This window comes from Hemisphaericaspora subhashii (assembly GCF_019202705.1).
Source record: "Hemisphaericaspora subhashii strain CBS 10753 chromosome Unknown scaffold8, whole genome shotgun sequence".
Classification (NCBI taxonomy): domain Eukaryota; kingdom Fungi; phylum Ascomycota; class Pichiomycetes; order Serinales; family Debaryomycetaceae; genus Hemisphaericaspora; species Hemisphaericaspora subhashii.
In genome coordinates, this window is record NW_026057207.1 from 83445 (window position 1) to 106016 (window position 22572).

Below are 22572 nucleotides of genomic sequence, written 5' to 3' on the forward strand. Positions count from 1 at the left end.
AGCGGAAATTATTTATGTATTGTAATTATTATTAAGAACTAGTGGAGTTTATAAAAACATAAAATAGAATAAAATACACGAGGAAGTTCCTATTACAAGATCTCTTCATATACAACACATTAAAACATTACTCTCTTAGACTATACACACTGACTATGTGAAAAACAAAGTAAACCATAAATACCAATAATATTCTACTCTAAACCCTATCATACTTGAGTACGGTTGCGACACATATTTTTACCAACTCATCAAGCGACACTTCAGATATATCTTCAGTATTAGATATTAAGGTGGGGATTTTTACTCTCAACTCGGCATATCCAGATATAGTATTCACAGAAGTCATATTTAGAGTACTTTTGGAACCTGTTCCATAAAATTCTCTCGTGTTATGAGTTTCACGTTTGAAAGTATTCATAAATTTTGAATTTTGAAAGAAGGGACTACCAATCTTATGTAGTTTTGTTGAATGCATGTCCCAAGTATCAGTCAAAGCTGGCTGATTCTTTTCTAGTCGAGTGTGTCTATATTGATACACGTGATGGTAGTCTTCATGTACCCATCTATGCGTTTCTCCATTGTATATGTAATCACTTATAGGTAGTATTGAATGACTAAACATGACAATTTGAAAATCTTCTTTTGGATTCTCCGGCTTTGGAGTGAAACGGAATACATAACTATTGTAGCCAATATGAACCTTTTTCTTAACTACACAGAATGTTTTATAATCTTTATGAACATTAAATGGTCTTTCATTATCTGGAACATACTTCTTAAACGTTAAGGGTTTCATATTAATTGCACCCAATGAACCAGTTACTCGAAACATAGGAATCCCTAGTCCCTGAAGTATTTTTTGTCTAACAACATCTTCACTTGTCTCTTTATTCATTTCTAAATATGTCTGATATGAATTCTTTGAAACAAATATATTGAATCCCGCGCCGGTTACGGCATTCCGAATAACAAAATTCCAACCCCTATTCGCAGCAACTTCATCATACGAAGGTAGTTCTCTATCTACAAAATAGGCTGGTGGTGGAGGTTCTATGTCTTCAGCTGACATCTTTTTTCAATATGCAATTCACGTTGGAAATGAACAACAAAAACGAATAAACTTTGAATGGTGTTATTTTTAATAATTTAAATTTAAATTGTGAAAGTTCTGGACACTTCCATATTTTATGAACCCTGGTAACACTTTCTTTGACTAGCCATTGTGATTCAATTCCGCCCGCAGCAAAAAAAAAATTTCAAAATTATTTTTTTAATTTTTCCATTTGTCCCACACTCGGTCCAACAATCTAATTGTTCTTCTGCATCCGCAAACACCGAACCAACCGTTATATGTCTTTGTCAATTATCATTGTCGCCCATGCATCTGCCAGTTTTAAAATGACAATAGACCAACAGCACTCCAATGGAATAACGTGGATGTCACATTTTTTTTACATATACAATCTGCACTGAACAGAACTGAATATTATTGAAAAGTCTGGGGAAGCTGCGGGGTTTTTTCTTTGGCGACACGCCTATCTCGCCATGGAGCTTATTAGCTGATTTCTCTTCCAATCTTCTTGCACCTGGGCTTCAAAATCTTTTCCTCTCTTAAAAACTGTCGCGACACACAAATCGACAAGAATATCTTCATTTACGGAAAATACGCTTTCATAGTCATGAATTGAGGGTTCATAATAGCAATGTGCCACTGTAAATTCAGCAATATCCCACTTGAATTAGCTCCAGTACTCGTCGATACTCTCCATAACATTCCTCTTTTGGTAGTAGTGACGGTACTGGGAGATAGGCAAATAACTTGGTGTATATGAACTGGTTAGATTTAGCTTTGTCTAGCTTATGGTTTACTCCATCGCAATTGTCAACCAACGAAATTTTTGATCCTGTCTTAGCACACAATGGTTGAATCTAAACTTAACGTCCCGCTGCCTTCGGAACGCACAAGCTTTAGTTTCATCAATCCACCTATGTTTCTCACCTTTGTAAATATAATCTACAATTGGAAATGTCAAATGCATAAAAAGCAGCAATTCAAAATCCAAACTTTGGTTAGGATCAGGCTTGAAATGAAAAATAGATGTTCTATGACTTAAATGCTGTTTTAAATTAACAGCACATAATTCATAGGAATCCTTTTCAACATCAAAAGGATGATCAGTAGCGGGCATATACTTTTTGAAAAGTAAACATTTAGAGTTGAGCCTGTGTCCTACATTATTGGCCACAAGCAACGGAGTCCCATATCCCTGGCTCTGTGGGTCTTTCAATTCAGGTGACTTGGTCTTTTTGAAATCAGCCCATTTGTCTGAAGCATCTTTTGATGTGAATATCGTATATTCTCTACCAGAAGTTGGCTCGTTAATAATGAAGGTCCATCCTTGCAGCAGCAGATTGGAAAAGGACATTTGTAGAGATCCCACTGGTGGAACAGCTTGATCGCTCCTGTAGAGGCACTATATCTTGGAGGGGAGTTCTTTTCATCCAAATTGAAGTGTACTTTGAAAGATTTATTTTTCATCCATTTTGAAGTGTTCGTTGAAAGATTTATGCAATTGGCAAGAGAAGAAAATGTAATTAAGTTCCACAAAGTGACACCCTTTGTATTTGCAACCCTTCCATATTTATGTCACCAGGGAAGTGAATTAGCGGACTGGGAGGTGCGGCTGAGTTCGAATAGCCCAAACTAACAAACCTGTAATTACATTGAATGAATGATACATATACAGATAAGACATATGCAGAAATCCACTTACATTGTCGCAATCTCTTCAGAATTCAAATAATTCAAAAATTGACACGGATTCAGTTTTTGGTGTCTATTTTCGATCCTCTCGATACCATAGCACCTTTCCTTATTTGCAGCAACTCAGCCATTTGACCTTCTATCGGAGTATGAAAGTAAAGTGGTAAATCTCCAACTTCTGATTTCGCTTGATCAAACAAACTGCAATGCTTTAATTTTATGTCGGCTCACTATTAGAGACCTACATTCACACAGTTACGATGCAAGTAACAAAAATACTGTTATCAAAATTTGATTCAATTTCTTAACTTACACTCAACAAGAGAAAAGGATCTAATTGTTCTCATCAAGACATACTTCAACTAGATAACAAACCCAACGTCGAAATATCCATCCTCATGGTCCACCTCCACTTGATGAATGATGTCTGCTTTCTTCGTCAATATCTCTCTGTCTCTTAAGAACTGTGGCTACGCACACATCGACAAGGACATCTTGATTTACAGAGAATATGCTTTCGTAATCAACACTCGCCAGCTGGTTGTAGATGTCGTCAACATTCAACTCAGCATGACCAAGCTTAAAAAAAGGCTCAGCCTCTCCAAATACTCCCCGACCTTCTCCATAGTATTCGTTCTTTGGGAATCGCGATGACCATCGCGATGACATTGAGAACAAGGTCGCTATGGTACCCTCTATTAAAGGATTAGGAGATTTGTTTAGTTTATGATTCACTCCATCCCAGTTGTCGGTTAGCGAAGGTTGATTCTCGCTTAGCACACAATGCTTGAATCCAAATTTGACTTGCCATTGCATTCGAAACCCATGACCTGCAGTTTCATCAATCCATCTATGTTTCTCACCTTTATAAATATAATCCACAATCGGCAAGCCAGAATGCATAAAGACCATCAATTCAAAATCCAACTTCCTTTGTTCAGGATCAGGCCTGAAATGAAAAATAAATGTCTTATAACCAAAATGCTGGTTTACATTCACAACACAGAATTCATAATGATCCTTTTCAACATCAAAAGGATGATCAGCAGTAGGCAAGTATCTTTTGAAAGTCAAAAATTTTGTGGTGAATGGGTTTAACGGACAAATTCCCTTAAGTAATGGAATTCCATAACCCTGGGCTTGCAAATCTTTTACCTCCGGTGTATTGTTCTTTTTAAAAACATTCCATTTATCTGAAGCATCTTTCGATACAAATATTGTGTATCTTCCACCAAAGAATGCATTATTGATAACGAAGCTCCATCCCTGGGGCAGTAGGTTTGAAAAATACAATGGTTGAGATCCCACTGGGGGTGGTGGTTGGTCTTGTTCTATAGATTCATTATAACTTGGAAGGGATTCCTTTTCTTTCATAATTGATCGGTAACTGAATGTCAACTACTCAATCAAGTTTTGTTTGTGTGGGTTAAATTTATGGGATCCTATTTTTTCCCGATGTTTTATAATTGGGAGACGCAGGGTGAGGCTGTGTGCAGAGTTTAGGGTTCTCGGCTATTTTGGCTGCAAATTTGTGAACAGCCGCTGACGCAGATAAGACATAATTACATATGAACAGACTCTGCTGCTGCCTGCATTACTCAAAAACGAATACAAATGTACTTTTATTATTGATAATAAATAAAGAAAAAGACAAGCGCGCATCTACAGATACAAGAACTTAGAGAAGTGGAACTGCAGCTCCATCACCTCTAGGATCAGATCCACCAGCATAAATCAATTGACCATTTTTAGAAACATTCTGAATAATTTGGGCTCTTCCAAAAGTCTGTCTCTTATATCCCTTCAAAATTTGTACCTCATGTCCGATTGACGTTAATTTATGGATAGCTTGCTCACCAATGCCATCCTCCAATTGAACAATAGTAACTGGGGTCCTTACTGGCCCATCAGCGCCTTTCCCTCTATCGGCCTTAGGGTCCTCATTGGATGCCAACACGAACCTTGGAGAGTCAATCAGCTGTTGAGGGGTCATTCCAAACAAAGTCAAGTTTAAAACATGTTGGACTTGACAGACAGGTTGGGCAAATGCACCCATATTCCCAAAAGAAGCATACAAGGACCCATCTTTATTAGTAATCATACCTGGAATGATAGTATGATATGGTCTCTTACCACCTTCCATAGAATTGGGAAAGCCAGGCAGTAAGTTGAAGTTACAACCTCGATTGTGCAAACAAAATCCATAATCTTCAACCAAAATACCCGATCCGAAACCTTCATAAACCGAGTTAATAAATGAACAAGCTTCTCCATTAGAATCTGTGACAGATAAATAAACAGTATCCGATTTATATTTTGGATCAGGCACGCCATGAGTCATGTGTTCTCCATCAATAGCTTTATCTAATGAAATCAATTTTGCTCTTTTCTGTAAATAAGCCGGTTCCAATAATGAATCAATTGGAAGGTCCTTGAATGAAGGGTCAGTGACATATTCATCCGAATCATAGAATGCCAATTTGCAAGCTTCCACTAAAATATGTAAATACTCATCTGAATTATGCTCTAATTTGTAAAGATCAATTCTTCCCATATTATGAAGCTCTTGGATTATACCCAAAGCCAACAACGTAACCAACCCATGACCATTGGGAGGGATCTCCCAGACATCATGGTCTTGAAATCTAAGTTTGATTGGTTCAACCTCGGTTGACGAGTGTGTCTTTAAATCATCTAAATCCAATTTATGGCTTCTTGGCTTGACTGTATTAACAATGGCTTCAGCAATTGGGCCCTCATAAAAGACTTTTTTACCCTCTTTACCAATAAGCCTTAAACATTTCGCAACTGGTACATTCTGAACGAAATCACCTTCATCTGGTCCTTGTCCATTGTTGACTAATAATGGATTCTCCTTCACATTAGGATTTTGATTTTTCAACTTAGGAATAGAGTTTCTCCAAGCCTGACTTGCCAATTCCGATATTGGAAATCCTTCTTCGGCTAAAACAGCTGCAGGTTCTAATAGTTCTTCAAAGGATACCTTACCAGATCCCCATTTTTCAAAGGCATCATACCAACCAGCGATAGCACCAGGAACAGTAACTGAGAATACGGATGAGTATGGAATTCTTTTCATAGGCTTTCCATTGTTGTGTTCATCGCATACATCTTGAATCGAAACATTTTTGGCTGCACGCCCACATCCGTTTAATCCCAAGACTTTTCCACTTGTTGGATCCTTTTTATCTTGCAACTGATAGTACAAGACAAAGCAATCACCACCAATACCAGTGGATGCAGGTTCTGTAACCACCAATGCAGCTGATACGGCGATAGCTGCGTCAACACAATTTCCACCTTTCTCGAGGATTTTAACTCCAATGGCATTGGCAAAAGGTTGGGTAGATGCCACAATTCCTTTACTGGAATACACTGTGGATCTTCTTGAAGGAAATCTCATATATTCTTGAGACATTTTTGCTTATTGATAGAGGTTTCAAGTCGTAAGCATGTTTTAAAGCTGTGGGAATGGAATCATATAAATACCCCAGTGAATCATCCAAATTTTCAGCCCCACTCACCAACGCGCGCTAATTTTTCTGGGTCAGAAAATGTAGAACGGACCGATCAACGAAAACAATAGGAAATTTAAAGCAACAATAAAACTTCATGATTACCCGGACACAATTGATACCTCGACAAAGTTTAGCTAAGGATCTTTGTGCGTAAGTCAACTTAGAAATAGGATGTACAGCCACACATATACACGATATCCTTTGAATAAGGGTTTAGTTGAAAGGGAAAACTCAAAAGCTTCCTCCTGCTTCGGTAATCGGACTCCAGAGGAACACAATTCTCCTGAGAACGACCCTGCGGTCCCAGGACAATGGAAGAACTTTGAACAATTGGATCCCCGGATCGAGTACAAATCAATACTATATTACACTTAGCTTTCCGGTTATTTGGCCAAATGAAGAAACAACTTCCGAAGCAAACTGTTTGCATCAGAAACGGAGTCACTCCAAACGAGCTACTCGATAGGAAGTCTGTTATTTGTCAAGAAAACTGTTTCGCATGGCGCTTTCTTCTAACCATGAAAAATCGCAACAATAAGCAAAAGTGAAATCTGGAAAAAATGGGACACAAAATCTTTTGGAAATCGCGATGCACGTCTCGTGTTTCTCTTCAAATGAAATGCCCAACAGTGTGAATCGATTGAAATGGGTGTGCAATCGTTATGGGATATTTTGGGACCAACAGCCAGACCAGTTCGACTAGAAGCTCTTTCAAGAAAGAAACTTGCAGTAGATGCATCCATTTGGATTTATCAATTTTTGAAAGCAGTGAGAGATAAGGAAGGCAATGCCTTGCCACAATCGCATATAGTTGGATTTTTTAGAAGAATATGTAAATTATTGTATTTTGGCATACAGCCTGTATTCGTATTCGATGGAGGAGTGCCTGTTTTGAAACGTGAAACAATCAATATCAGAAAGAATCGAAGGCAAAGGAAAGCAGAAACTAAACGAGACGCGGCAAAGAGACTATTGGCGATCCAGATTCAGAGACAAGCAGAAGACGTGGTCAATTCGAGGACGAAGCGTAAGGATTCAGATGATGAAGAAATGATATATCTTGAAGATTTGCCTGTGAATTTTCCCCAACACGAAACCGCCACCCCAGCTAAGGAGAGATCACCAACACCCAATAGCTTGAAATTTCGAAAAGCTGATGAGTATCATTTGCCAGACTTAACAGAGTTTAAAGTTTCCAAAGACGATGAAAGAATAATGCCAGAAGAGGAATTTCTTGAATCATATGAAGATTTTGACCACGTAGATGGTATCGACATCAATAAAGTTGATCCGAAATCGGAAGCCTTTGAGAAATTACCCATCGCAACTCAATATATGATTCTATCTCATCTAAGGCTAAAATCACGTTTGCGTATGGGGTATAAGAAAGAACAACTAGAAGATCTCTTTCCTAATAGTATGGATTTTTCTAAGTTTCAAATTCAGCAAGTTCAACGTAGGAACTTCTATACTCAAAAGTTAATGAAAGTGGCCGGTATGGGAGAGGATGGAAATGTAACTAAGAGAATTGCAAGTGATAAGGATCGAAAGTATGCTCTTATTCAGAATGAAGACGGATGGACATTGGCTTTTCAAAGTGAAGAATCAAGTGCGCAAAAGCCAATTGACATAGAGGATGAAGACGAGGATCGGGATATAACCCGAGATGTGATATCTTATACCAAAAAGATCCCAGTTTCTGCGGATGGAACTGTCATCAAATCTGAAGATCCAAAGAATGATCTGGATGAAAGTGATTCGGATTTCGAAGATGTTCCTCTTGATGTAAAGCAAGACACCGAGACACAAGAAGAGAAAGAAATCCAGAAGGCAATAATCGCATCAATTTATGACAGATTTAAAGATGAGTCCAAGTTGGAACTGAACAATATACGCGCAACCACGACTGATGGTTATGACCAGGCAGAGTTGAGAGAAGCAATCAAGCAGTCGAAGCTAGAATATCTTGAAATGCAAGAAGAAGAGCAAAAAGTGGACCATTTATTAACTAGTGGGAATCCCGATGATAAAAACGGAAAGATGAGGGCTATGGATCCAGACTTCGGAAACTCATTTTTGTTTGATAGTATGAAGCCTGAAGAGTCAAGACCGGAACCAGTGAAGCAATCACAAGGTCTTGGTAGATCATTTTTATTTAGTTCAGAAGAACACGAAACAGGGGAGATTCACCTTGACAGATCCGTGGGTGAACCTGAAACAAATCAAGATGAAAATAATGTTAGCGAAAGCCCAGAAACAATTGAATCAGATATTTCTGATATAGAAGTTGCCACAGTCAATGTGATTGAAAGAGAAGATGGCCAAGAGACGTTAGGATCAAGCAAACCGAAAGCCACTAAATCTCAAGCATTGCCGTCATGGTTTCAGGATGAAGTGAAAAGAACTCTAAATCCCCACAATGAAACATTTGTCTCATATAAAGAGCATGAAGCTCATCATAGAGATAAGACAGAAGAAGAGGATGCGGGCTTAATCCCCTGGTATGAAGCTAAGGATTTTTTAGATGGCGAGGAGCGCAGCACTAATGAAGTTGAGGATGAAGTTGAAGAGATTGCTCCAACGTTGTCAAAGCCTCAGAATGTGGCACTTATTGATCAATCTGGGAACAAGAAAAAGGAAGAAAGAAGAGCAGTCGCCATTGACTATGATTTTGAAGAAGATGAAGAAGTGGAGCTCTCAAAACAAATGGAGGTCGAAGAAGGTGATCATGAAAAACTTCGAGTGCAAATTAAAGAATCACATAATGCTCACACCATGTCGCTACAAACTAGAATCACTGAAGAACAATTATTACAAGAACAATTGCAGAAGGCAAAAAGAGATTCTGACGAAGTGACTGAAACGATGATTAATGACGTTCAAGAATTACTTAGACGATTCGGTATTCCCTATATTACGGCGCCCATGGAAGCTGAAGCACAATGTGCAGAGCTCCTAAAACTCGGGTTGGTGGATGGTATAATTACTGACGATAGTGATTGTTTCTTATTTGGTGGAGATAAGATTTATAAGAATATGTTCAATCAAAAGCAGTATGTGGAATGTTATCTTCGAGATGATATACAAGCAAAACTTGGGCTCTCTCAAAAGAATTTGATTGAATTAGCATTATTGTTGGGAAGTGATTATACGGAAGGAATCAAGGGTATTGGACCTGTTTTAGCGATGGAGATTCTAGCTGAGTTTGAAACATTGGAAAAACTTAAAAAATGGTTCGATAAACATACGACTTCCACAAATATAGATAAATCGAACTTGACCTCTGTCCAGAAGACATTGTTAACTCGAATTAAAAATGGTAAGCTTTATTTGTCAGATAGTTTCCCGGATAAAGTCGTTTTCGATGCATACATGTTACCTGAAGTTGATTCTGATAAGGATGAATTTAAATGGGGTGTTCCAGACTTGGATCAAATTAGATCATACTTGATGTATAATGTAAATTGGTCTCAAGAAAGAGTAGACGAGGTTATGATTCCTTTAATTAGAGATATGAATCGAAGAAAGGCCGAAGGAACTCAGTCAACAATTGGAGAATTTTTCCCACAAGAGTATATTCAATCTAGAAAGGAAATAAACTTAGGGAAGAGAATGAAACATGCCGCTAATAAGCTTAATAAGAAGAGGAAGACAACCAATGTATAGTTTATAGGCTCTCTGTAAGTAACTATGTAAAAATATTTGCCACTTGTACACGACCTGAAAATTGTGTGCCTATGTCAAGTTTCTGTAGATCTGTGAGATATCATGAAATGACAGCCCCACTTCTTCTCTCTTGCAACGCCTACAACACTCTAATCATGTCTGATTCATTTGCCAAGCTTTCATCTATGATGGAATCGGCAAAGGAGTTCACGATTGAGGCTGCAGTTTCTGCTTCTGCCCGATTGACAGAAACACCAAGTGCACTGAGACCAGCCGAGGTATCAAAATTATTAAACTCGAGAATAGATAGAGATATACTAAAGGGGATGAAATGTGTTGTATCCATAATATCGCGAGGTGAGAATGGTTTACCATACTTTGCTGATGTTGTGAAAAATGTAACTTCAAGCAATGGCAAAATCAAACAATTAGTTGTCATTTATTTAACCAAATATGCTGACTTGGAACCAGATACAGCATTGCTTTCTATTAATTCAATTCAAAAATCTTTGAATGAGAAAAATCAAATTAATAGAGCAAATGCAATTAGATCCTTAGCTGGAATTCGAATAAGTTCTATTGCTCCAATTCTTGATTTATGTATAAAGAGGACATCAACTGATCCTTCGCCATTGGTTAGAGCAGCAACAGCTATCTCAATAGGTAAAGCATATGAAATATCTGAACATTCTAAGAAATCATTAGTTGAATATTTGAATCGTCTTCTTGCAGACAGTGAGCCATTGGTAGTTTCTTCAGCATTGAAATCATATTATAGAATCGGAAAAGATTATACCAACGAGACCAAAAAATGGGCTCCAATACATGGTCATTTTAGAAGATTATGTTCTCTTTTGTTGGATTTTGATGAATGGACACAATGTTTAGTTGTTGATTTACTTACTGAGTATTCTCGAAAGTTCTTGCCTAGACCAAAATTATATCTGAAGGATGGATCAAATCAAATAATCGACCTCCCTGAAGATATCAGAGAGATCCCATTTGAGGAATATGAGACATCTTTTGATGAAGATCTTGAATTATTTTTGCATTCCTTGAAGCCATTGATTTATTCAAATTCAGAAAATGTCATATTAAGCATCGTAAGATCGGTCTATTTGCTTGCCACGCCTTTAGTATTTAAAGAATTTCAATTGGATTCCATATTAACTAGGATAGCGACTTCCTATGATGAGAGCCAAATTAGACTATATGCATTACAGACTATTGCATTTATCAATAACCAGACTAATATTTTCAATGACCACTTTAGGAAATTTTATGTGATGCCGACAGACCTGAGTGATATTGCCACTTGCAAACTTTCAATTCTTTCATCAATGTCTAACGAGGGGAATTTTAAGTACATATTTGAGGAGTTAAAGTATTACTCGCTTCATTCTCGAGACGCCAATATAAGAAAAGAAAGCATCAAAACAATTGGAAAATGTTCCCAGATTTCTTTAGAATGGTCACAAAAAATTCTAAAATGGAGTTTAGCAAGGATAAAGGATTCAAATGGAGATGTTTTGAATGAGTTGCTAAAAGTCATCCGTTATTTGCTTCAACAAAAGAGTGATAGAAATGATCCCAAGGAAAAGGAGGAGGTTTTAAAGACCACCTATAAATTATCATTGATTTTACAAGATCATTCTTTTGACTTGGATGATGAGGCAAAAGCTGGAATAATCTGGTTAATTGGAGAATATACTGCTCTCGGTGAAAATTCATTTGGTCCTGATGTGTTGAGAAGTTTGCTCAAGACATTTCCAGGGGAAGCAGCTCTGGTTAGATATCAGATTTTGGTCTTGGCATGCAAGATTTTCTCATTTGATTTAGCTAGACTCAAAAATGAAATTGGAACGGATGATCAAGATTATATTGAAGAGAAATTATCAAACAGTATAGAATATAAGATGTTCCAACATGTTTTACAATTATCCAAATATGATGAATCATATGACACAAGAGACCGTGCTAGAATGTTTAATGTTTTGTTAAACACTGGACCGGACCAAGCTCAATTAGCATCTTTATTTTTGCAAGTTCCCAAACCAATTCCCTTTATTAGCACAGAAAATGATGATATTGTTGCACCTTTATCCAAATATTTTACGGTCGTCGAATGGACTTCTGATCCATCTCTTCTTCCACCATCGTCAATAAGAAAACCAGTAACAGTACAAGTTAATAGTTTATCCACTCCTGGATTTTCATCTAAAGAGGTCACAAATAATATTCCTATTCAATCATTCACTAATACTGCTATTTCTTCTGAGCAAGCTGTGAATGTAGAGAAGACTACAGCTTCAAAGAGTAAGCCAGCTTATCAACTTCAAAGTTTGGATGAGTTCTTTGGAAATGAAGCAAGTTCCAGTGAAGAAGAAGAGGTGGAAGAATCTGACGAAGAGTCTGATGAATCCGAAACATCTATAGAAGATTCTAGCCTGGAAGACGAGGAAAGTGAAGAAGAAGAAGAAGATGATGAACATGAGCAGTTGAAGGATCATGATGATGACGATGAAAGCGATGCTGACAGTACCAAAGCATTTATTAAGTAGTCTCTATTTATACTATCTGTAGTGAATATGAAATATCACGTGACGAAATATGTGCTAGACACACTACAGCGTCAGGGGCAATATATATTGCTCCTTGTTCGTCGATTATGTCTTATAGATTTCATATAGTTTAGGAATCATTCAATTAGCTTTGTATTCAACCAACCTAATATGCTGATCCTTATAGGATTAATATAAACAATATGCAGTCCTCAGGAATCAGAGTACAACAGGTTATGAGCCCTGCCGTTTCCCTTGTCCTTGGAAGTCAATTTCACTTGCCATCAGTTGAAATTTTTTTCAAACTGCCAGTACTTGAAAAACCGGATTACAACACTTTCTAATAATAAAAATGTACATACCAAACATAAAATGTTCGGTTATACTTAACGTTTTTAATGTGACAGCCTCAACCGTTACGGAAATGTCCAAAAAGGGCAAACTGGCTAAGAAAAAAAAATTACAACATTGAGAAAAAAAGTTTTGCAACCATTGTTCTTTTTGTTCTCTTAGTAAAAATAGAAAGTTGGTTGTAAAAAAATAGAACCCTTTGCTTTATTGTTAACTTTTCTTTTCCTTTATATTCCACACGACAACAACAACAACAGAAACAGAAACATACAATAACCACATCAATCAATCAATCAAGAAACCCCCCGCAACTAACTTACATAAAACACACAGCTTAATCAAATCAATTTGTTCCCCCTTTTCTTTTCCAATTCCTCCCCAATAGTCTATACATAAAGATTTGCAGTCAAGTTTAAAAGTAAATTCTGCCAATCTATCCTAACAAAATAAATATCATCATCTTCTAAAAGCAATTCTTTCTATTATTTCAAAACAAATGAAGTCTTCGGAAAAGCTGTCAAACAAATCCCATTCTTCTGATAGCTTTCTTACTGATAATAATATTGAGTCATTGGATGTTTTAGAACCTACAATATCACCTAGAGAAAATATTAATTCATTATATTCAAAACCTTGGAGTGACAACGGTATGCGTTCATCATCTTCATCAGTGTCAAGTAGTGAAGTTAGTGAACACGAAAGCGATTTAGAAGGTTCAAAATTGATCACTAGAAAGCTAAAAAGTGGTGGATCGGAAACAAGCTTTGTTCGTGGTCGTCCTTCTGCTTGTGTTTTTGTAGCTAGTCTTTGTTCAACCAAATCAGATGATGAGTTATGTTTGTCGGTTACTAATCATTTTAAAAAATGGGGGAAATTATCTACTGTTAAGGTTTTGCGAGATACTTGCAACCGCCCATATGCTTTTGTCCAATATACTAATGATGTTGATTCTAAGAATGCAATTGAAAAGGGTCATAACTCAATTTTAGATGGTAGAAATATAAGATGTGAAGCTGCTAAAGTTAATAGAACCTTGTTTATTAGTTCAAAGTCATTCCTTACAGAAGGAGTTGTAAAGGAAAGATTAATTAAATATGGCCAAATTGAGAACTTGCTTCCTAGTAGTTTCAAGGGTGAAATATTCGAAGTTAGAAATCCTCTGAGAGGTTATAGGAATTGGTTCTGTAAGTTTGTTTATCGGGATGATGCAATTAGAGCTTTTGCTAATTTGACTGAAGAAAATCTCTATAGAGTTGAATGGGCTCAAAATATCGAACGAGATACAAAAGCTTCCATTGCACTTGTTAAAAATGATGATAGTATTGAAATGAAGGTAAAGTTTGATAAGTTTTCTATATTTGTCGGTCAATTAAATCTGGAAATTACTGAAGATGACCTTCGCCATAGGTTTGAAAAACATGGTGAAATTGCTGAGATTAATTTGATTAAAAAACCGTCAACTACATTTGCTTTTATCAAATTTGAAGAAGAAACTAGTGCAGCTAGCTCGGTGGAAAGAGAGAATCATTCAATGTTTTGTGGCAAAACTATGCATGTTCAGTATCGAGAAATCCATGTTCCCTCTTCCAGGTCTCCTTCATTTAATGGTGTTGCATTGGCCCCGCCACCCATCAATTTAAACAAAAGAGTTGGAACAACTACTAATAGGCCAGTAAATGAAAATACGAGGTATATTGGAGGAGGTGGTGGAGGGTACAAAACTATGTATGAGTTTGGTAAACAGACAAAATTTAGCAGCTATCCTTCAAATAATTATAATCGGAACTTCAATAGAACCAGTAAATTCAATACTGGAAGGTTTTCAAATGAAAGACCTTATGAATTTATCGAATCTTCGTCTTCAGGAGTTATTGTTACTGGTGCTGGTGGTAGTTCTAGTGGAAGCGCTGGGCTTTCCAAACCTCCCAAGTCCGATAGGGGGGATCAGAAGAAGTCCAAAGGCGATTACTTCACTTGGCTGGCTTCCAACCCAACCCAATTAGATCTTAATAATGAATCTCAATCCCCAGAAAATCCAAGTAGGGGCGGCGACCGTCCTGATTCTAAATTCAAATCCAAACGGGGTATCTTTCCAAAGTTCGATTATAGAAATGCTAACAATCTTAGTAGAGGAAGTAGTATTAATAATTCAAATATTCCTCTTTTCTATTATTTTCCAGGTGGTGATGTAATGTCAAGTTTTGGAACTCCAGCCAGTGCTCATTCTGGTCCTTCCCCAAACCCTTACTATAATGTTTACCAGCAGTATTACCCTCCATTCGACCCAAGTGAGTATTCAACTACAAGCCATGGTTCTTTTGCTATTCCAAGTTATGTTTATTATCCTACAGAATCAGAAATAGCATCTAATGAGAAGAAAACTTAAGATTTGCTGATGATTGCTAATAAAAATTGCTGAAATACAAAAGCTGGCTTCTAGTTAATATGTATCATATGTAAAAGTATTAATAGAAATCAAAAAATATTAATAGAAATATAGAAAATTATAGAAGGAAAACTTGTAGGTCAATATTACAAACTACTCTAAGCGAAGCAATCCGGCTCTACTATTTGAACAATTTTTCTTGTGTTTCTAAAGTAATTAAATCATAAACTTCTCTTTGACCAATACTTTTAGCCAATTCAGCTATTTCCAAAATCCTCTTTCTAGCATCATCTCTTCCAGTAGTCGGAGTAGCAGCAGAACCCACAAATGCAGTTCTTCTATATCCACCAAACTCCGAAAATCCCATTGAACGAATTGAATTGGTTGATCTTTGGAAATCTTCAGCCAAAAATCTACTATTCTTAGACGAAGACGGATATGATTTTCCACCACCGCCACCGCCTCTAGGGGATCCAAATCTTGGATTTCCGGATTTTCTAGAATCTATTCTGTCAATTCCAAATCCTCTCTTTTTTAATAATGCATTTTCACGCATTCTTTGATCAATTTTCAGTCTTCTATCTGGCATGTATATTCCCTCCATTGAAATATCCTCTTGCTGTTCTTCTTCCTGCTGTTGCTGTTGCTGTTGTTGTGGCTGTTCTGGTTCTTCTGATGTCCCACCTAGGTTTTGCAATTGTGAACCCAATTCATCATATTCTTCTTCTGATTCTTTATTTGTTTCTAATTTATCGATCTCCTCTTCATCAGATTTGGACTCATTGCTTCTTTGCAGTTGGTGTTTTCTTGGAGTTGAAACTCTAAATCTTTGATTCCCGGGTCCACTTTCTATCGATGCAGTATCACCATCTCCATCAGAACCTCCACTTTCATTTTCTAAATCGCTTTCATCCATAACGTCATCTTCATCATCATCTTCTTCATCCTCGTAATTCTCGTTGCTGTCACGGGAATCGACTTGTTCTTCATCTGGTACTTCAGACTCAACTTCATTGGACCCACCCGTGCGCTTTGGTTTTCTTATATGTGATCTAGCTTTTCCTTTTCTCCCTCCCTTGGGATCCATTAATAATTTTTCATAAATTTTATCTTCGAAATCATTATCAAATTTTCTACCAATAACTCGTTCATAAGAATCTGCAGGTGCTCGATGTTGTCTAAGTTGATCAACTAATTTAAAGATATAATTATTACTATCATTAGATTGATCATCTGAAATTAAATCATAATTTTTCGTAAATTGCATTGATTTAACATCTTTATCCCTCATGACTTTAAAATTATCTTCAGTATTATATAACATATTTTTCAACCATGATAAAGAATCTTCAAAACTAAGCATTTCAATAATCTTTTGATCAAGTTGACTTCCAAATATCTCAACATCCAATGCATAATATCTTTCTGAATGACTTCCAAAATCCTTTCGTTTCGATTTTGGTAAAATCTTCGAAACTTTATTACTACCACTAGTTGAATTCTTTGAATTTCCTTCAGTTTGTTTTTCCTGAGGTGGGACATATCCATCAGGATATGTTCTAAAAACCCCAATTTCAACTTTTCCTTGTCTCAAAGTCTTAATCGGATCAACCACAATGGCAACATATGGATCCTGAAACCCCTGATTTAAAGCCTGAGTACTCACGTCAATCCCACTCAACCAACATCCATACCCAGGATGAGAATGATACCAACCCACAATATTCTCCATTCTTGAAGTATCCAATTTCTTATTCATTTCTAAATATTGAACCATATATTCATATCCTTCAGCTTGGGCATTGACTCTAGTTTCGGTTCCTTCGACAGGTAGACGATAGACATCCATGACTATAATTGACCCCGGAATGATTTTCCCCACTAACATACCCATAACTTCAATACTACCTCCCAATTGAGCATGAATGGTCATTTTCATAAGGGCAAGGGATGATATGTAACATTTGGAGAAATAGTGGGGATCTTGACGCCATGGACGTTTTTCGCCAAGGGTGGAGGATATTGGTGGTAAGGAGTAGAATGATTCTGTTTTGTTGGAGATGGGAGGAGATTTTGGTTTTCCTGTGGTAAGAGTTGTATTTGTCAGTGTTGTTGAATTGGTGGATCCAGGTTGTTGACCTGGTAGTACAGGAAGGTTTTGTAGATCTACAACTGTAGATTGATTCTGGTCTGGTTTATCGACTTCCAATGCAGCTGCTATTTCATGGGAGCATGACATTGTGGGATGAATGTATTCGATTGATTTGTGAACCTTTAAAGGTGATTGTTTCAGAGATAAATGGTAGTTGCGTAAGAAATAAATTTCATGGGGGGAGGATTTTTTTTGAGGCAGGAAATTTTGCTTAACTATGAAGAGAGGAATTTACAAACAATTAGTTCTAACTAATTTTAAATAAAGAAAGTCTGAATGACGAATTCGGACACGACCTGAAAAGTTTCTCCCAGAATGTGATCGAGTCCTTGGGTATAAACATATAATTTTGACGGAATCAGGTACCCCATTAACTTTCCAAATACATTTATTGAAAACCATATTACACAAATTAATTTATGGTTTTCAGTAAAAGTAGATGGAAAGCTGACGGGGTACCTGATTCCCACAAAATTATATGTCTATACAAGGGACTCAGTCACAGCTGGGAGAAATTTTTCATGTCACGTCCGAAGTTTAACAGATTCTAATATAAATAAATACAAGCAAGCAAGCAAATTTTAAACAAAGCAACATAACAAAAAGCTGAAAAAGTATGAGCAAAAACTTTAGCAGTCACATCAATTTAGAAATGGAAGGTTGTTCTATGATGTTTCATGGGCATGATTGATTCTTGATCATCTAATGAATCATCGTATGAGACATCCGTAGTAGTTAAAGTATCTCTAAAGTATTGATGAAGTTGGTTAAATGAATCTCTTAAACGGTCAACTAATTGGTTTAAATTGGTCATCAATTGACAAGTACTATTATAACCGGAAGGGAAAGGATGATGATGATGTGTGTGTGTGTGTTGTTAGTAAAAGAAAGGTGGTTGAAATTATTTGGCTGCCTCCTTTTTTTTGACAACCAAATGCAAATGGTTGCAAAAAAAAAACATCAACAAATTTTTGTAGAAGTTAAATTAGGTCAAATCAAATGATATACTTGCTAATATACTTCTTTGAAAACTTAAGCAAAGGTGCATTCCTCATTGAGAATACCTCTAAATATTATATGTTTATCATCCCGTTAACTGTATCCCATCTGGCACGTTTTACTTTCAGTAAAGCAAGCTTTTACTAGTGTGTTACAATAAAAGTACAACAAGAATATCTACAACAAGGTCATCTTTTGGGATTCCCATTGCCATCTTTCTTCCCAGAGGTTCTTTATATCATTGTAAAAGTTTTAATTTGCGATTGTGAATGATGATAATGCTTGGTTTTGCAGGGGAATATTAGTACTGATTATGTAATCAGTATTTGTAAATAAAAAATTCTAGACGCGTTAAAATCCAAATAACAACACAACCGTAAAATGTTCCAGAGTGAGAAACCAAATTACTCCTGGCTTGATAGAAATGATTTATATTTACAGCCTAACAATGATTCTATATATACATTTTTTTTTTGAAATTGGAATAGGATGGGGGGGAAGGGGGTTTTGGCAGATCAAAATGAAATTCCAGTGTCTGAACCTGAATCTGTGAAATTTGATAGGCTGTGTACAATTTCTCCTTTTTTTTTTTTACCTCTCTCCCCTTTGTATTACACGTATTAAAAAAAATTGATTTTGTGCGACTCATTGTTCATCGCATCAATTTTTAATTTATTCTTTCTCATTCCGTTCTATTTTTACAATTAATTTAACACGGGAAGACTGAGGACTGAGAAGAGCAAAAAAAAAATTTTACTTTGCCTTCCTTTCACTGTTTCCTTCTTTTACAATAAAATTTGGTTTGTGATTTACTAGAAACTCATAAAGAAAGTCCCATTCATAGAAACTTATATCCCTTAGAATTAACTATCAAAGCTTTAGTCTAAGTTAAGAAATATTAATATATCCACTAATTCAAATTTAATTAATTAATTACTTAGAAGATTTCAACCTCTATTTTTTTTTAACTGCAAAATTTCGACTAAATAAAACACAGAAATCTACAAGTACCACTCACCACTCACCACCAAATACACACCAAGAAAAAAAAAAGAAATTATTACAATCGAAATTTTTGACATCCCTCACTTTTTGATTTTTTTTTTTTTTTTGGAGTTTAAAATTTATTTACATTTATTTTTTTTCAATTAAGAAAGAAGATTATTACAACCAGATACTTTGTATCCTACTACTTACTACCTACTTACTACAATAGATACTACACTCCTGCATAGATGTTACATTCATCTACAAAGTCAAACACTAACAACACTAATAATAATAACAATACCCTTAATCCTATAATTGATAGATATCTTTCCACTCCTTTAACATTTAAACAATCAAAGAATCAAGACACGACCAATTTTACATCATCATCATCTCATATTCCATCTTCTTATATAGTCTTATCTAAAGCATCACCAACACCTCAACCACAACTGTCTAATTCAATGTCATCGTCTGCATATACCCATACAAAATCATCTAATCTAAACTCCATCTCCTCATCTCCTACAAATCCAAAATCATTATCGGAGGCTCTTGCGGCGTATACCGGAAAAAAATTTCTTACTAAACAAGAAAAGAGACAAAAACGTAAACTAGATCAACTTAAACAACAACAAGAAAATAAACAAGAACAAGAAGAAGAGGATCAAGGTATAGATATAGACAGTGAACAACAGTCAACACCACAACCACAAGAAGAAGTTCAAGAACCACCGAAAAAGAAAGGAAGTAGTACTACTTCACGAATGTTTAGTAATTTAATTTCACTTTTACCATTTAGAAGTATTAATAATTCTACTCCTCCTTCACAAGCCACAACTACTGATGAAGATTTGGGTGAAGATATAGAGAATGAGTATTCTCCATTTACTGGATTCAGTGATCCTGAGAAAGAGACTGAAGTAGAAGAAGAACAAGAAAAGACTCAGCCACAAGTACCACTGATCGTGGAGGAGTCCAGCACTGATGCTAATAAAGAAGAAGAGGATGACGAGGAAGAAGAAGAAGAAGAAGAAGATGCAGATTATAAAGACGAAACTCCAATTTCCGAATCTTCAACATCCACTGCCTCACCAAGTTCTTCAGAAGATGCCATTGATGAAGATGAAGATATGGATAAATTGAAACATGACTTGAGAGTTGATCAACTAGTTAACGCAGGTGACGACAACGAAGACGACGAAGAAGACGATGAAGATGAAGAAGATGACGAAGACGATGATGGATTGGATAATATTCAAGCCCCAACTAGAACAAGTGCAGTAAGTACCCCACCCACATCTCCAGAAGAAGAACCTGAAGATGATGATATGAAACCACAAGTTCCAGAACAACAACCAGAATATCACTTTCTTGAAATAAATGAAGATCCAAATGATCGAGGTTCGAATAATTCCACACGAATTTATAAAAATTGGCGTGAATTAACCAATAAAAAACCAGTAGGACTTTTGAATCATGGTGTTACATGTTATATGAACTCTGCTATTCAATCATTAGTCCACATACCAGCCATGCAACATTATCTTAATGATATCAATAAGGGGAAATACAACAAGGTTTTAAAACCTCGTTCAATAAGTCATGTTTTGGCAGATTTATCTAAAAAGATGTGGGGATTGGATAAGCCGATGAAATTCGTTAATCCGAAGAAAATCATATCGAGATTGGATGATATTAATTGTATGATGAGTGAATGGCAACAAGAAGATTCTCATGAATATTATATGTCATTGATATCTCGATTACAAGAAGATTCTACTCCTAAGGGGCATAAATTAAATGAATCTATAATTTATGATATTTTTGGAGGGTTATTGCATCAAAGAATTACATGTATGAAATGTCATAATATATCTGAAACAAAACAAGAATTTTATGATTTATCATTAGGTTTGAATAAGAAGAAATTAAAACAACCGCAATCACAAGATGGATCATCACAATCACAGGAGAATTCACAACAACAACAGCCACAACAATCACAAGCACCAACTCCAACTAATAAATTTTCAATTGAAAAATCAATTCGTGATTTCTTCAGCAATGAAACCATCAAACTCGACCCAAAAATAAAGAATTCCGGCTATTATTGTGAAAAATGTCAATCCCACACCTCCGCCAATAAAATCTCCCTCATAAATAGATCTCCAGAAACATTAACCATCCACCTCAAGCGATTCAAATTCAATGGCAATTCATCATCAAAAGTAAAACAATCAATCAATTATAATAAATATCTCGATATTTCTCAATATTGTGAACCAGGGGCCGAACCGGCAAGATATAAATTAGTTTCCGTGATTGTTCATGAAGGTAGATCAATCAGTTCGGGACATTATGTCGCTCATTGTCTTCAACCGGATGGATATAGTTGGTATACTTATGATGATGAATATATTAATAAATTGGATGAGAGGAAGGCGTTGACTGATCCGTCGGCGTATGTGTTGGTATATACGAAGTTGACTCCTACTTTGGTGAATAAGAAGAATAATAAGAGAGGGTTGGAACAAGAACTGGTAGAAGAAGATAACAAAAAGGGAAGGGGGTATAAGAGAAGAAAGAGGGTGTAATAAAATGTCATAAAATAGTATTATAGGATAAATTTAATACACTAATTATAAAATAAGAGTAAACTTAACTCAATATCTCTCTTGTAGTAAGACTAAAAGTATCTCTCATGGAATGCGCAATTTGATAACGTATTGATAATGTGTTGCAAATATTTTTTTTTGGCAGCACTTTAATTTCAGAGATAACAAATTGTAGATCTACAAGCTGTGCCTACAAGAGGTGCTTAAATTACTTTGTATATTTCAATATGATGATATATGTAATTAGAAAAGTAACAAAAAGACACAGGAAAGAGGTCAAACAAAATAAGAATACTAACAATCAAACAAAAAGCAGAATAACTCTTACTTCTCTCTGAAAATCTCTACTCCAGACAAATCCCACATCAAACAATAGGGAATAACCATAAAAACATCATGAAGTAAATAAAAACCAAAATAAGAACCATAAAAATATCAAACCAAAAAAACCAAACCAGAATAAAAAACCAAAATCAAATCAAACGGAAAATAAAATAAAAAACCAAACGCAACAATGAGAATAGAGTAGGATGTAACTGTAGT

At 35.9% G+C, this 22572-nt stretch overlaps 9 protein-coding genes across 9 annotated transcripts; 4 read left to right on the forward strand and 5 right to left on the reverse strand. All coding sequences in view use genetic code 12, as the record gives it.

The window, feature by feature from the left end:
• Positions 1-199: 199 nt before the first annotated feature.
• On the reverse strand, positions 200-1072 carry J8A68_000433 (uncharacterized protein; the record flags this gene model as incomplete). Its single annotated transcript, XM_049408304.1, has 1 exon — positions 200-1072. One exon carries the CDS (start codon positions 1070-1072, stop codon positions 200-202), a length of 873 nt encoding a protein of 290 aa, XP_049266235.1.
• A 796-nt stretch (positions 1073-1868) lies between these two features.
• On the reverse strand, positions 1869-2429 carry J8A68_000434 (uncharacterized protein; the record flags this gene model as incomplete). Its single annotated transcript, XM_049408315.1, has 1 exon — positions 1869-2429. The coding sequence occupies one exon, from the start codon at positions 2427-2429 to the stop codon at positions 1869-1871; it is 561 nt and encodes a 186-aa protein (XP_049266236.1).
• Positions 2430-3163: 734 nt separating this feature from the next.
• On the reverse strand, positions 3164-4141 carry J8A68_000435 (uncharacterized protein; the record flags this gene model as incomplete). Its single annotated transcript, XM_049408326.1, has 1 exon — positions 3164-4141. One exon carries the CDS (start codon positions 4139-4141, stop codon positions 3164-3166), a length of 978 nt encoding a protein of 325 aa, XP_049266237.1.
• Positions 4142-4445: 304 nt separating this feature from the next.
• ECM38 (Ecm38p) lies at positions 4446-6206 on the reverse strand (the record flags this gene model as incomplete). Its single annotated transcript, XM_049408337.1, has 1 exon — positions 4446-6206. The coding sequence occupies one exon, from the start codon at positions 6204-6206 to the stop codon at positions 4446-4448; it is 1761 nt and encodes a 586-aa protein (XP_049266238.1).
• A 745-nt stretch (positions 6207-6951) lies between these two features.
• On the forward strand, positions 6952-9972 carry RAD2 (ssDNA endodeoxyribonuclease; the record flags this gene model as incomplete). The annotated part of the gene is made up of 1 exon (XM_049408349.1): positions 6952-9972. The coding sequence occupies one exon, from the start codon at positions 6952-6954 to the stop codon at positions 9970-9972; it is 3021 nt and encodes a 1006-aa protein (XP_049266239.1).
• A 155-nt stretch (positions 9973-10127) lies between these two features.
• On the forward strand, positions 10128-12533 carry J8A68_000438 (uncharacterized protein; the record flags this gene model as incomplete). Its single annotated transcript, XM_049408360.1, has 1 exon — positions 10128-12533. The coding sequence occupies one exon, from the start codon at positions 10128-10130 to the stop codon at positions 12531-12533; it is 2406 nt and encodes an 801-aa protein (XP_049266240.1).
• An 847-nt stretch (positions 12534-13380) lies between these two features.
• J8A68_000439 (uncharacterized protein) lies at positions 13381-15270 on the forward strand (the record flags this gene model as incomplete). The annotated part of the gene is made up of 1 exon (XM_049408371.1): positions 13381-15270. The coding sequence occupies one exon, from the start codon at positions 13381-13383 to the stop codon at positions 15268-15270; it is 1890 nt and encodes a 629-aa protein (XP_049266241.1).
• A 181-nt stretch (positions 15271-15451) lies between these two features.
• Positions 15452-17509, reverse strand: JAB1 (COP9 signalosome catalytic subunit; the record flags this gene model as incomplete). The annotated part of the gene is made up of 1 exon (XM_049408382.1): positions 15452-17509. One exon carries the CDS (start codon positions 17507-17509, stop codon positions 15452-15454), a length of 2058 nt encoding a protein of 685 aa, XP_049266242.1.
• Positions 17510-19656: 2147 nt separating this feature from the next.
• On the forward strand, positions 19657-22008 carry DOT4 (ubiquitin-specific protease; the record flags this gene model as incomplete). Its single annotated transcript, XM_049408393.1, has 1 exon — positions 19657-22008. The coding sequence occupies one exon, from the start codon at positions 19657-19659 to the stop codon at positions 22006-22008; it is 2352 nt and encodes a 783-aa protein (XP_049266243.1).
• Positions 22009-22572: the final 564 nt, after the last annotated feature.